The sequence below is a fragment of the Poecilia reticulata genome, linkage group LG5 (assembly GCF_000633615.1).
Source record: "Poecilia reticulata strain Guanapo linkage group LG5, Guppy_female_1.0+MT, whole genome shotgun sequence".
In the NCBI taxonomy this organism is placed as follows: domain Eukaryota; kingdom Metazoa; phylum Chordata; class Actinopteri; order Cyprinodontiformes; family Poeciliidae; genus Poecilia; species Poecilia reticulata.
The window spans coordinates 28332397-28346691 of record NC_024335.1 but is presented as its reverse complement, the minus strand read 5'-3'; the positions used below and the strand labels follow the sequence as shown (position 1 = coordinate 28346691).

General features: G+C 40.2%; 1 protein-coding gene across 2 annotated transcripts; it reads right to left on the bottom strand.

Annotated features, from left to right (window-relative positions):
* Positions 1-641: 641 nt before the first annotated feature.
* On the bottom strand, positions 642-13987 carry mfsd4aa (major facilitator superfamily domain containing 4Aa). 2 transcript variants are annotated; one of them, XM_008410254.1, is made up of 12 exons: positions 13888-13987; positions 13578-13663; positions 13127-13427; positions 10241-10439; positions 8013-8264; positions 6142-6271; positions 5540-5652; positions 4431-4604; positions 3131-3278; positions 2972-3042; positions 1828-1948; positions 642-967 (listed from the first exon to the last, which is right to left on the bottom strand). In XM_008410254.1, the coding sequence occupies exons 3-12, from the start codon at positions 13357-13359 to the stop codon at positions 915-917; spliced, it is 1494 nt and encodes a 497-aa protein (XP_008408476.1). In that variant the 5' UTR covers positions 13360-13427; positions 13578-13663; positions 13888-13987; the 3' UTR covers positions 642-914. The 2 variants fall into 2 exon arrangements, with proteins under 2 accessions (XP_008408476.1, XP_008408475.1); XM_008410253.1 differs by lacking the exons at positions 13578-13663; positions 13888-13987 and having other exon boundaries at positions 13127-13446.
* Between the last annotated feature and the right edge of the window lie 308 nt (positions 13988-14295).

The window sequence follows — 14295 nt, the reverse complement described above, 5'->3', positions numbered from 1 at the left end:
GCCGCGGAGGCCTCTGACTGAAGACAGTTTGCTGTATGAAAGTCTCATGACATGCAAACAGCTCAACACACAGGAACAAAAAAATATATTCTTTGCAACATGTCCTGGATGAAGACAGCTGTTCGATCAGATGTAAAACAATTCCTTGTTGCCATAGTTACGCATCATAAATGTTGATGAACCAGAGGGAATAATTGTCCAAAGATTGAACCCCTCAGCTTGAGCGACACAGTTCTAGAACAACAACGCAAATATGCAAAACTCTGTCAAAGTTTTAGATCTACAGTGATTCATGCATTTTTTAAGAAAAATTTGATTAGATTATCTGTTTAGTTAAAATATTGGAAGTTCTGTTCATTGATTAGCAGTTAAAAAAAAAAAGAAATAAAACCTTTTTCAGTGATTTTTATTTATTATTATATCTTGGCAAACGTGACAAAAGGTTTGAACAACACTGTCAGAAGAAACCAGCTGTGCCTGTTGCTGTGCCCTGCCAGTCAGCTGGCTGAAATAAAGCTGTTACACTTTTCTGTTGCTCTTATGAAAGACAGCAGGTCTTCATCAACCTGATACTGTGTTTTTTTTATACCACAGAAGAAAAGAACAAACATTTCTGCACAATAAACACTTGAAAAATGAAATCAACTCCTGTTTTAAATGTTACTTTTTCCTCCAGGCTAAATATCAAAAAATAAAACATAATAGAAAACAGAACAATATCATATTAGCAGCAAGAGGAAAAATTGATTCCCTCGGTTTTAAATAAAGCAGTTTGATCAAGTTTGACGTGTTTGTTGTACCATGTTGCAGTGAAGCGACAGCTGACTGCCACAGCGGCTCAAGCCCAGAAACCCTGAGCTTAGAAACCGTCCTCAGACTGAAGCAGTCAGTCCAGCTGTCATGATGTCTGGACATCAGGAGCCTCCGCTCTTCGGCTCATCCTTCATGTCCAGACAGGGAGACGAATCTGAAAGACAAACATTTGACACTGAAGTTCAGTCAAATATTAGACGCTTGGATTCAAACAAATGCATCGTTGCTCCCAGGGTGGCTCCTGTGTTTTTGCGCGGCATTTCCAAGCTGGTTGGAGATCAGAGCAAAACAGATGCTAAATATGTTGATCTGTCACTGAAGAACCACAAAGTTTTAGAGCCAGGCTAAGAAGTTTCAACAGTAAAGTCATAGCATTAAATTGAAGTCATAATGTTTATGATTTTATTATGAGAATAAAGTCAAATGGCGTCATTGTGATAAAATCAGAGGACATGAGAATAAAACAAAGAGTACTGCTGTACGACAGTAAAGGAAAAAAAAGCACAAGAAAACAAGTCCTGAGAACGTGAGAATAAAGTTGTAATAATGTGAGTAAAGTCATGATATCAGAATAAGTTTGCATGGCAGAAGACATTTTATGGGAATTCCTCCAGGAAAAATAATTTTTAAAAAAATTAATGAGGAACGTTGAGCATCTTGTGAAGTTATACTTTGGAATCGGCTTTACAAATAAGGACTTAATCTTTTAACAAATCACCATCAATAACTGTCAGTAGCAGGACGACTGCAAAAAAACCACAGAGCCAATTTCCAAGACAGAATCAGACTGGACCAGCTTCAGGTCTTTAACTGTTACAGCTTTGCTCGCATTAAAAACAGAAAAAAATTATTCTTGTAATTTTCGTGTAATTCTGGTAATATTGTCTCTTTATTCTACTAATATCAGGACTATATTCTCTTATTTAAAAAAAATCTTATTCTGGCCCCAGGACTCCATTGCTGGTCTCTGAGGACGTGCAGCGTGGTGTCGGCATCGTGTTTGAGTGGATCTACCTGTCTGAAGGTTTCTGTGAACCCGGTGGACGTAGAGGAGCAGCAGGAAGAGACAGAAGCCGATGAAGGACGTTATGGTCGTACACAACAGGAAGGAGTAGCTGCCTTTACTGTGGATCACCTACAGAAAGCAACACACACACACACTCACACACACATCCTGAGCTCCAACCCCAAAACATCAGCTGTAAGGTTTAGACAACAGGGTAGACGTCATTTACTGCTGCTACATCACAGAGCTTAACTAATCTAATCTATGAAATTAAATAATGATTTCAATGGGTTTTTTAATAAATGATGTTTGTTAAAAAACAAACAAACATCATTTGTATTTTTAACAACAAAATTTTGAAATAGAAAAAGGAAAATCCACTGTCAGAAACCAGCAGTCCCTAGTTAGAGGTCTATCAAAAACAAAAAACAAAGAAAGGCATCACTAAGTCTGAGTTTTGTTCACAGAAACTTCCTAATCCATTTTATTTACCATTTCTGTTGTGTGGAGCTTTTATTTCCATTTCATTTATTGGTTTTGGATGTTGTGTCTTATTTTGGATATTTGAAATATCTTCTACCTCCAGTATGAACTGGAGGTAGAAGTTTATTGGTCCTTGAGAGAGCAAACATGCTTTATTATCCCATTTTCTATACATTACTTAAAAACTGGTCTCAATACACCAAAATTATCGTTTATCACAATAATTTTTAGGACAGTTTATTCTCCAGGAATTTTTTTTTAATGGTGACTGGCTGAGGTATCAGCACATTGAGCATACAGAGCTAGAGTGGAGTTGGAACGGTCCAGTCAAAGTTCAGACCCGAGTTCAGGAGAGAGTTTGTGGCGAGACTTGAAAACGTTCAGCGTCTCTCTCTCCACCCACGCTGGCTGAACCAGATGCAGACGTGCAAAACTCAAAGACTCACAGCTGGAGCTGCAGCAAACCCTGCCTCTACAAAGCACAGCGTCAGAGAACCGCACGTTTTATGTTTTTGTTCATCCAAATGATTTTCCTTCTGCTTCAGTTTATGTGCATCGCTTCAAATCCAATTAATCCGGAGCGCAGCTGGAAAGAAAAGGCTTCACAAATATTTTCTGTAACGTTTCATGGTATCAGAATCATGAACAACCAGATGGGACGATTCTCACCGATCCCACAAGCAGCTGCAGCAGCATCTCTCCTGTGCTGGCGCTCGTCACCAGGACGATTGTGGCGGAGCCTTCGATGCACAGATAACAAACAAGTCGGCATGGAGACCAGGAGCAACAGATAAGATGAGGTGATGGAGAGGCAGAGCGCTATGTGACCTTTGTAGTCCAGGACGTCCTCAGTGAAGGCCAGCATGGAGGGGAACACGCTGCTGATGCACAGGCCCAGAACACAGCTGGCCATGAACAGGAAGACACGGCTGGAGTAGAAGATCAGGAGCAGGAGCTGGACCAGGATGACGCCCACCTGACACACACACACACACACGCACACACACACACACACACACACACACACACACACACACACACACACACACACACACACACACACACATGACTATCTCTGTGGGGACTTTCCATTGACTTCCATTCATTTCTACAGCCTGACCCTTATCCTAACCCACCCATTACATACTTACCCTAACCAAAACTCAGTTCACACCTTAGTCCTAAATCTGACCCCTGACCCAAAAGCAGCGTTTCCCCTCATGGAGACCAGGCTTCAGCCCCCACAAGGAGCAGTGGGTCCTCACAATGCAGTATGTGTCAGGAAAATGATCCTCACAAGGTGTTACAAATGCTGTGGTGAATGGGTTGTTTTATTTTTGTTCTTCTCATCAAAAGTTTCTCTTCTGAGAATATTCAGTGTCTACAGACTCAGTTTGAATCTGAAAGCTAACTCCAGTCCTGCTGGAGCTCAGCTCAGACACACAGCCTCTCATGGACTTTGTTTGTCTCAACAAAACAGCACAAAGAACAACAACAAATGTCCTTTTATGAAATTAGAGACTGTATCATATCTCTGATATGAACATTTTATGAACACCCCTTTATTTGATGGGGTGACATGACATGGTGTCATGCCATGTCCAACCTGACATGACACCATCAAACATGACATAACATGTCAGGAACATGAAGACATCTTCATGAATATCTAACTGTTGTCATGAAGTCTCATTCTGTCGGCACTTTTAATGGACTTTCAATGCAACTTCTAGAGCAACTTTGCATTAAAAGTGTCATTATTTACCGAATGTCACTTCATGACAACAGTGATGTCAAGAAGACTCCTTCATGTTCATAACAGATGCTATATCATGTTTATGACAGAGTCATGTCAGTCTGACACTCCGTCAAATAAAGTCTTACCAACATTTCCAGCTCTAATAGCTGCTAGCAGCAGCAGCAGCAGCTGTATGACTGTGGGCCTGCTTCACGTTCTGAACAGGTATGAAAAAGACAACAGAATCAGAATGCCGGACAGGCGTCTTTATAACAACACTGTGCAAACAGTTTAGCTGCCACATTATATCCTGGCGCTTACATTCCCGCCCATTTCAAATATTTGACTCCAAGCAGTGTGCCAGACCTCATCTCAGCAGCTGCCTCATACCAGACTAACGGAGAGCAGAGCCGGTGCTGCGTATCGGTAGGAGAAGAAGATGAAGCACAGCCTTCCTGCCATGATGGAGGCCCAGAACACGCTGTCCAGACAGCCGGCTGCCTTGTAGCCCATGAGCAGAGGGGGGGAGACGGCGTAGGTGTAGACGAAGCCGGCGTAGCAGCCCTGCAGGAGAAACCATGAGAGGGGCAGGTGAAGCAGAGCCGCTGGAGGAGGAGCTGATGTCTGCATACAGGAATGTTAGCATGGATTAATGTAGCCAGGCTGGGCTGCTCTGAAGGTTTTCACCCACCTTCAGATGGCTGACCTGACAACCACTCACTTCAACGGGTTTCATGGGATACAAAGTGACACTTTGTTCTATTTTTAAGTAGACAAAATCCACTCCCTTGCTGAGGTGGGCATTTATCATATCACTTTATCATGATAAATTTCTTAGAAGAATTTTGACTTATTGTCATGATAAATTCCAATTCATTCAGTTAAAAAAAATGTCCATAATGTCTGTCATTTTTAATATTTCTCTCTGGTATTTGTTCAGCAAGAGCCTCGATAAATTCCAATAAATTTGATAAATATGATTAAATGCAGTTACTGTGTGCAGTTTAGAGATGTAACTATATTACCTTCAGTTGTTATAAAAAAGGTGTATGTATCAAACATGACAAACAAAACATGAGTTTGCAGTTTGATGCCTTAAAATCGGGTCTCTGTCTCTTTAAGAAGCTCCTCCTCTTTCCCACACGCTGAAGCCTTCAGGAGAGGCTTCAGTCTGGTGCTTGTTTTTGAAGGACAGTTTTCTTTACAGAGACTTCAATGTCCAGTTTAATTTGTGGTTGTTCTGTTTACTTATTTTTGGAAATGTAAAATGTTAGAAATGAAAAGACTGGTCCAGTCAAAGTTCAGACCAGAATCCAAATGAGAGTTACTGGTAAGATTTGAAACCTGATGGTAGAGAAACCACTCCATCCAAACCGAGGGGTTTGTGTGATTTTACTAAGAACAGAGGGACCTGCAGCTGTGACTGCAGCAGAGTTTGGTTTAACTGAGCAGCTTCAGAACATCAGCAACAGAAAACATGCTTTTCCGTTTGCACTCACTATAATTCCATCGGTGATGAAGACGATGGCTCCGCCCAGGGCATGAATGATGAAGAAGGTAGCGGGGTGGCCCTGCAGGTTGCTGGGCCTGCAGTCCAGTAGCCCCCCGTGTCCTGCAGAGACAGGAACAAGATCTGTTGTCTTCACCAACACATGAGGGCTGAAACGATTAATCGTGAGTGATCGATTACTGAAATAACCATCAACTAAATTAGGAATCAATTAATTATTAGTTAAGGTATATAGACTCATAAAAAGACCATTCACTGAAAAGACACCACAGCCAGAGCAGGAATTGACTCATAAATGTACAAAGAAATCTAAATGTTTTGCATTTAAGATAATAAAAAAAAACTGTCAGTAAATATGTTCTATCAAGAACTCTTCATGTGGCAGATTTTGGCTTCACCTGGATAAAAAAAGTGAAGTTTTTACATGTTGATGTTAGAAGAATTTTTTTAGCTACAGATTCAACCTTTGCTACAATTACTGATCAAGCATTCACTGAAAGAAAGAAATGGTTATTTTCTTATTTAAAAAGGGAATCATTTGTTTACTTGTATTTGTGTGTATTTCTAATATCGCATAAAAACAGCTGTCACCTTGCTGTTGCTCCTTGGCGGGGTGGGAACTGATGTCAGGCTTCTTGGTGAGCAGAGGGGGGCTGCTCCGGCAGCACCTCACCAGTCTCTCATGGAACATCAATGCGAGGACTGCTGCTGGGACAGGGAGCTGCACACACACACACACACACACACACACACACACACACACACACACACACACACACACACACACACANCACACACACACACACACACACACACACACACACACACACACACACACACACACACACACACACACACACACACACACACACACACACAGCTGTTTACTCTGATGATGAGCAACACTTCCTTCCTGTCACCTGATTTCACTCATGAGCTCCGTCTCATAAAAGTCAAGTCCATCCCCTCAGATCCTGTTCAGACAGACCAAACTGGTCACAGTTCTGGAGGAGGACAAAAATGTATACCTGTAATTTATATTCCTACTTGGGTCATTTATTTATTTATTTATTTTTTGTACAGTAACACAACGTACTGTGAATCTGTGGAGATAAGAAGCAAATGTTGAGGATTGTGGTCCCGTGTTCCTCAGAGTTGTTTTCCAGTCTAACCAGGCTATAATAAATGCTTAATGTAATAATCCACTTTGCCGTTCAGTGCTTCAGTAAACTGACTGTAATCTGACTAATTTTGCAGAGAGAAAAGACACAAAGAGAATTCTGCTGCTTAGCTCCAATCCTGTGTTAAACAGTGGAAATGTTGCTGCTCTTTCATAATTCCATGTTGATTTTTGTCTTTGAGCAATTTATTGACTTACAGTATGAATCAAGCACTCAGGCTGCAGTATGTTAAGTCTCTAATCTGTAGGGCTGTAAAGATTCATGCAGCTTGCAAAATCATACGACACGCCTTAAAGGACCCATGAGACAGGACAGCATTTTGTTACATGTTTGGGAAAATAAATGACCACACGGTTTTTTTCATTTTAATGATTTCCCAAATTAGACTGTTTTAATAAAGAAGAAGTTCCTCTTACCTGCAGTAGAAAGACATCATACATTTGTATTGAAAAGTAAATAAACCCAAAGAGTGGCAGAAGCTAAGCTAAGCTAAGCTAAGCTGCCTTTAGCTAGTTAAAGTAAAACAGAAGATGTTAATATCAGCTGGATTGTGACATGCAGCTGTTTGTTTAGTTTAGACTGAAGGGAATCTGATGTCTGCTCCAACTGAAGAAGACTTCATTTGGGGAAACGACATGTTGAAGAGCCTCATGTCATCTTCAGCCTCATGTCGTTGTAGATGGTGATGCTGTAGGCAGGAAGGCTCTTCAGTAGCAGTCAGTCTTGCAACGAATCTGGAAAACCCTCTGACTGAAGACTGTTGTCTGACTGTCTCATGACCATCATGACATGCTAACAGCTCTACATCCAGGCAGCAGAGATAATGTTCCACAGTAACATTTATGACTATCATGATGACTTATGGATAACATGGATGACATCACTTGTTAGCTAGCTCTGCTAATCCAGCAGTTTGCTTTTGCCGCTCCCCTTTAAGTCTCTGTCTGGCTAGAAAGCAGAGAGAGAGAGAGAGTCTGGGACCTGATGTTCATTATAGTGATAGAACTGAACTTCCTCCTTCTCTCTCTCCGTATCTATGGAGACACTTTTGTTCTAATTTTGAAGTAGAAATTTATTTAAGGTTTTTTTTAATCCACCCAAAGCTGCTGTAGGTTACTTTTACATCTTTTTTTTTTTTTTACATAATTGTTCAAATTGTCATTATGTCCTGACAGTACAATATGATCATCATCTCTGTGGTACTACAGTCATCTGCAGAAATACAAAAAAATAAAATGTGTATATAAACATATAAACACATGAAATGTGAGACGAACTCACGTTGATAACAGCCATGATCCAGAAAGCGTACGACACCCTGGTGACGACCACGCCCTCCGTGTACAGAGGGTACTGGGAGGCGTTGTGCAGAAGGGCGCCGTGTCCGGCCAGGGTGTTCCGGAGGTGTTCCAGGTCCGAGCCAGACGAGTTGGCGGTCCAGTTGGCTGAGAGGACGCAGCTGTCCTCCGCCAGGAACGGGTCGACCACCAGAGGGCTGACCAACGCTCCGAGGCCAATGAAGAAATGCAAAGCCTGATGGGAGGAATGACGGCTGAGGCAACATGAAGTGGTTCATAACTGAAGTGGAGGAAAAATGCTACATGGGTTTAATAATTTTTTTGGGACAAATTTAAATGACTTGCTTCTCAAATCTGAGAAGAAGCCTAATGGCGACCAGATGGCAGGGCAGGAGGGGGAGAACACTTTTGGGGGGAATGTTAGGGGGTTTGGTGGATTTTGAGATGCCACCAAAACATCTCCAAAAACGTTTTGGTGGCCATTTTATATTTCATGACCAGATTGGATCTGTGTTTTAGGAATCTATAAATCTATTCTTCCTACCAGAACTGCACATTTCAGGTACAGAGAACGTCGCTCTTCCTTCAAACAATCAACATTCCAGAAAGCACCATCATCTCTTTCCAGGATAAATGTTATCAGATTTCCCATTCAGGGTTTTTAGCTGCACTTTTTCTATCTAGGACATAGAACTTTTACAAGAAAAGACTCATATTTATGGAAGCCTTTTCAGCAATGAAAAAAAAACAGAAAAAAAAGAAAAGCCCAGCATAAAGTCAGAATTTTGAGTTTTAAAATCATAATTATGAGATACTGAAGCAAACCTCCTGAAGAAACAGTGCAGTGCAACTTTGAATCTCAAAATTATGACTTTGAAACTTATAATTATGACTTTATATTTCATAATCATGACTTTGAAAGTAGAAAATATTACTTTTGTTCTTATAATGATGACTTTCTGTTGGACTTTTATTTTTTTGCTTCCATAGCAAAAATGAGCTTCCAAACATTTTATATGGGTAAAAAACATTAATATCATTATTATTTATTTAAGTCTCTAATGTAATTTTGGTCATAGAAAAACATTCAACTACTTTTAGACATCTATCTGAAGCCCCAAAAAGCACTTTAAAAGCATGCAAAGGTATTTTTGGATATGTGTTAAAACATTTTCTGATTGTATCTTCACTTTATCTAACTGAATAATTATAATCACATTCAATAAAACCAAACTAAGACTTCATTTCATTCAGGTTTGTGTTCATCACTAAAGCCTCCAACAATGAATCCAGCCAGTCACAACTGTGATCCATAGAGTTCCATTTTTACACAGTGACACAGACTATGCTTCGCAGTGAAGATAATTAAAATGACTGTTACAGTTTCATTGTGCTCCCTTTATAAAAGTAATAACCTGGCATTACTTTATGATTACAGTTTGAAAAGTCACAAACTCAATAACTTTCCCTCTACAGCAGCTGAACCTGAAGTTTCCAGAGTTCCGCCTCTCAGTGCTGGTGCAGAACTAGAATTAAAAAAACCTTCATTACAGCTCAGGCTGTGAATATTCCTCCTACTGTTCAACAGTAACAGGTAGGAGGAATATTTCTCTGGCAGAGAGCAACTTCTCTGGCATGATTCCACTTAATTAAAAACACAGAAAAAGATTGGAGATTGACCATGACCTCAATATTATCAGAGTCTTTGAAATAAGTCAACTTTCTCACTCTTATCAGAAAGAAAAACATGTTGAGTTCTTTCATTAATCTCTTCTCTCTCATGTCTGAGGTCAGTGTTACCTACTGATAGAAAATCAGAAGCTTGTGTCCTTGAATTGGAATTTTATTTTATTACATTTTTAGCTTAAAAAGATTAGTTTGTGGACAAAAAGGTTCTCGTCAGATAAAGCTGCCTAAGTTGTTTTTTCAAACATTCTGAGTTGTTCCATGGGATGCAACACATGGAAACACCAAACAAGATGACAGAAACGCTGCTGATTGTTCTGATTAATGATTATGACATTTTCTGGACTTTGGTTCCAGTTCTTCAGTAAAGGCTGACACTCTGTCCTGACTGGATGTAGCATTGCAAATAATAATTATTATATAAAATGTATTAATAACATTTATTTCTGCCATAATAAATACATAGTAGCTGTGTAAAGTGTGATTTCATGACTCGGCAGATGTGGCCCAACAAATCTGACTGACCTGCAGGAAGACGGCAGAGTCCTTCTGGTAGAGCCTCACCAGCTGCAGGTTCCCGATTGTGTCTATGACGCCCATGGCAGCTCCCTCCACTCCCATGGCGACAGACAGCAGGATCACATGGTGACACAGCGGTATGATGGCAAAAACCAGGGAGATGACGAGCGCCGAGGCGAAGAGGGCCGACAGGGAGGACAGCAGGCTGGAGGAACACAGACGATCCGACATGTTAGCAAGCATTCTGCTGGCGTTCTGAGTTAACTTTGAGTTCTGTTTTTCAACCCATGGATAGTAATACTGGTCAGGTTTCTCTGTCTAACTGAGTTTATTTCCTACATGAAGCCACTAGCTCAGCTGCTGCCATCAACTACGTCTCCTGTGCTTCCTCTGTAGGGGGAACTGCTGCAAAAATCAGTGACTTGAGCTTCTTTTCAGAACTTCTTTTTACCAAATGTGTTAAAACTGGGAACATACCAACCTGAATGCGATTGTAATAATGCGATCTCCATGCATGCAATTTAGATTATTGTGTTTTCTTACACTATTACTAAAAAGAACTGAATACATTTCTTCATTAATGTCAAGGTGTGAAACAGTACAGTATTATTTCACTTTTAATGGTAGTCGTTTCAAGACTGTACGCAAACAAATTCATCCAGCTCTTAGCAACAAGCTCCAGTTTGTAACCACATATCTGACAGCTTCATATAAGTGAAGGATCAACACACTTCTCCTCATATTTCCTTGTTTTGCAGACTTTTCATTGTTTTATTTGCCAACTAACAGAACACCCTGTGATCAGAAGTCAGAGCTGGGAATGATGTCACACCCAGTAACTGTGATCCAGTTGGAGGCAGATCCACAAATAGCACAATAAACATTTAGCGAAAATAAAATTGAGCTGCATATCTTAATATTTCTACAAGGCTGTGAATACACACAAACTCAAAAGCTCACAAAAATGTTTTCACATTGTCATCATGGCATACTGAATTTTGAGGAAAGAAATTGATTTAAAACAAGCTGAAACAGTAAACCGTGAACACTTTCTGGATTAACTGTGTAAACTGCTCTATAACATCAATAACTTTTTATGCAGGAGTTTTTTATTTTTTACAGACTTACTGGGATAAAGCATGACACCCTGTGCTCCCAGTTTAAACAGGACAGCCTCGTACAGTTCCAGTAAAGTCACCTTGATGTTCCACTAACTTGTATTTACCCAGTCAGTTTATCACAGCCCTCCAGCCCCACTGCTGCTTCTATTTAATCTTTACCTTGTGTACTCAGCCATCCCTGCCAACGTTCCCCTTTCCTCTTTAGGCTGTTCCTGATAAATTATATTCAACATCAGTGATCTTCACATCAAACCTGGAACAGCATCACATTAACAGTCACTAGAGACTGGTGCAATGATGTCCTTAAAATTACAATATAAAACTAATTCAAACAAGCAGAACTGTTTAATTGCTGCAGAACCTACAGGTTCAAAGGAGGAAACCCCACAGAGGAACAGCAGTGTTGTTCTTCTAAGCATGAAACTAACATCTACCGACACAGCTTCCTGTCCTGCTAAGGAGAACATTTTAAGTTGGCTTAACTTTGTCAGAGGGTCGCATCTTTGTCGCATTACCATTAAATTACTTGAAAATGTTCAATACAGCAATTTTATCACTTCTGCCAAATATCTTCTGGAACAATTTGCTGACCAGAAAAATTTGTTATTCTTAAACAAAACATGACTTTCAGATTTTAATTTGCAAAAACAAATGTTAAAAACTCTTTATGTCACTTAAGGTTAAAATGTGTGGATAATGAAATTGTTCAATGGATATATTTGCAGTTTGGTTACCCAACATGAGCAGCTCTACGATTTGCTTTGGACAGAATCAACTTTGAGATTGATAAAGTATTTCTGAACTGAACTTGAACTGCATTACTAAGTCATTTTATCTTGAAATTTTGTTTTCACTGTTTATGTTCTCTATCGTTTTATTTGATATGGATTACAAAGAAAACAGCTAAGAACTCCACTGTTTGATTTAAAACATATTCTGCCAACATTACCAAACATCAGACATCTTGGTGTCTGATTCCTGACCGGTGCTGCTGTCCCTCCCTTTAAAAACCACAAACACAGAGAAATTATTTACTGTTTATCTATTTTTTTCTTCTTCAGAAAGGGCTTTCCTCCAACACACATCCTTTGTGTGTGTGTGTGTCATCACATTTCGGACATTGCACTAAGACAAGCAGATGTTATTTGAATGCTGGACATTTGCCAGTCAAATGAGAAGAACTGTCAGACAGAATTTTGACAAAACTTCTAAACTAAAGTTTTAAAAGTTTTTTTTTCCCCACTGCGCCTTAAAACTTCCTTAATTTATCTTAGAGGTACCCGTAAAGGGGAGGGGGTCAAGGGGTGACATCTTGAAAAATGTTGGCCATGTCACTGACCTCCCCAAAGTATCATGTTCAGGACATAGAAAGGCATTGAGTCACTTTATTCAATCACATCCAAACAAACAAACAAATAAATGTATTTTTTTCCCTAAATTTTTTTACTGACCTGGTCTGGCCACCCCTGTTAGAATTAGTATGCTTCATATAATATGAAGCATATTCTTTTAATTGTCTTTTTGAATAATCTATGCCAATAAAACATTTAATTTCTTAGTTTTTTATTATTATTATTATTAGTAGTAGTATGTAACATTTGTTTTTGCCAGATATCATAAATTAACTGTTATTTTTAATTTATATGTAGTAATAAATAAAAAAAATCACTAATATAAGCTGTCAATGTAATGACAATAAAACAATGACGATTATAGCAGGATCAAACATACGAGCTCCCCCACTAAACCTTTAAAAACATATTTCTCTCACGTTTTCTTGAACAGTCCGCCCACAGTGCTACCCACGAGCAGAAAGAACTGCTGCGAGAAGAAGACCCAGGTGATCTGCTGCAAGGTGGTCTGGGTCTGGCACCGCAGGTCCAGGATGGTGGGCCCCAGGAAAGCGACGCACAGGCCGAAGCTGAAGAACACGCTCCAGTAGGTGAGAGTTTGCTGCAAGTGTCGCCTGAACAGCAACCAGATCCGCTCGTCCAGCAGCCTCATGGTGGCTCATTGAGAGCAGACCGAACTCCTCTCGGCCGCCTGCGGTTGGTTTCCTTCTGCTGGCTGGACTGGGAGCGGACACACAAAGTAAACACAACTTAATAAGTGATAAGAAAAAAAGTTGAGCTTCACTTTATCCGATCGACGGATGTGATGCTGATTGGCTAATTCTGCGTGGAGGTACAGCCCCCTTTTCAACATTTGTGTCTGCTCGTTACCACTTTGCCGGTGGCTTGTCCGGCTGATAGGGATGACGAGCACGGAGGAGGTGGCTTCCCGCTCACGTGGAGGGAAAAGGGTCGACCTGAGGGATCAAAAAGTGACGTTGTTAACACGAATATACAAAACGTACTTGTAGATTAAAGACAAATAGTTAGTTTTTTTGGGTGGGAGGAAGGACAAACTAGCATAAAATGGTCAAATAGCCGTGAGGAATTCGTTATGCTTGTACATTCATTTACTTTTTTCCCCCATACATTTTGAGTTGGAGTGTTCAATCATACTGCCAATGTGTTTTACTGCCCTTACCGCTGAAGGTGAACACCACATTCTTGGTATTCGGTCATGGGTGTCCATAGTTAGTCCTCGTGCGTGTTAGTTCAACAAAGCTGGATCAAATGATGGCTCGTTAGCAGCAGAACACTGATGCTGCGTTCCAGTTGTACTCGGAACTGGGAAATTCAGACCTTCTACCAATTAGAACGGTCTCCAAAGTTTCCCACTGGGAAACTGGGAGTACCTCTGACAAGTTTTAACCACAGTTACGACTTGTAACTTGCAGCGCATATTGAAATGGACTTCGCGTTTCAAAATGGCCACTCCGCAGAAACAGTGGCTGAAAATGTTTTATTTTATAAGAAAGACAAGTAGAGTGTGTCTAAAATCAGTGCTAAATGTAGCACATGTAAATATAAACTGAACAAAGTAAATGTGGTA

Excerpts from the sequence above, each read along its gene's own strand:
- mfsd4aa (XM_008410254.1), bottom strand. The coding sequence starts at position 13,359 with ATGAGGCTGCTGGACGAGCGGATCTGGTTGCTGTTCAGGCGACACTTG. Across the intron at positions 3,279-4,430 it reads CTCTGCTCTCCGTTAGTCTG|GTGGGCGTCATCCTGGTCCA; the intron begins GTATGAGGCAGC and ends TGTGTGTGTCAG. Across the intron at positions 968-1,827 it reads TCACAGAAACCTTCAGACAG|ATTCGTCTCCCTGTCTGGAC; the intron begins GTAGATCCACTC and ends TTTGTCTTTCAG.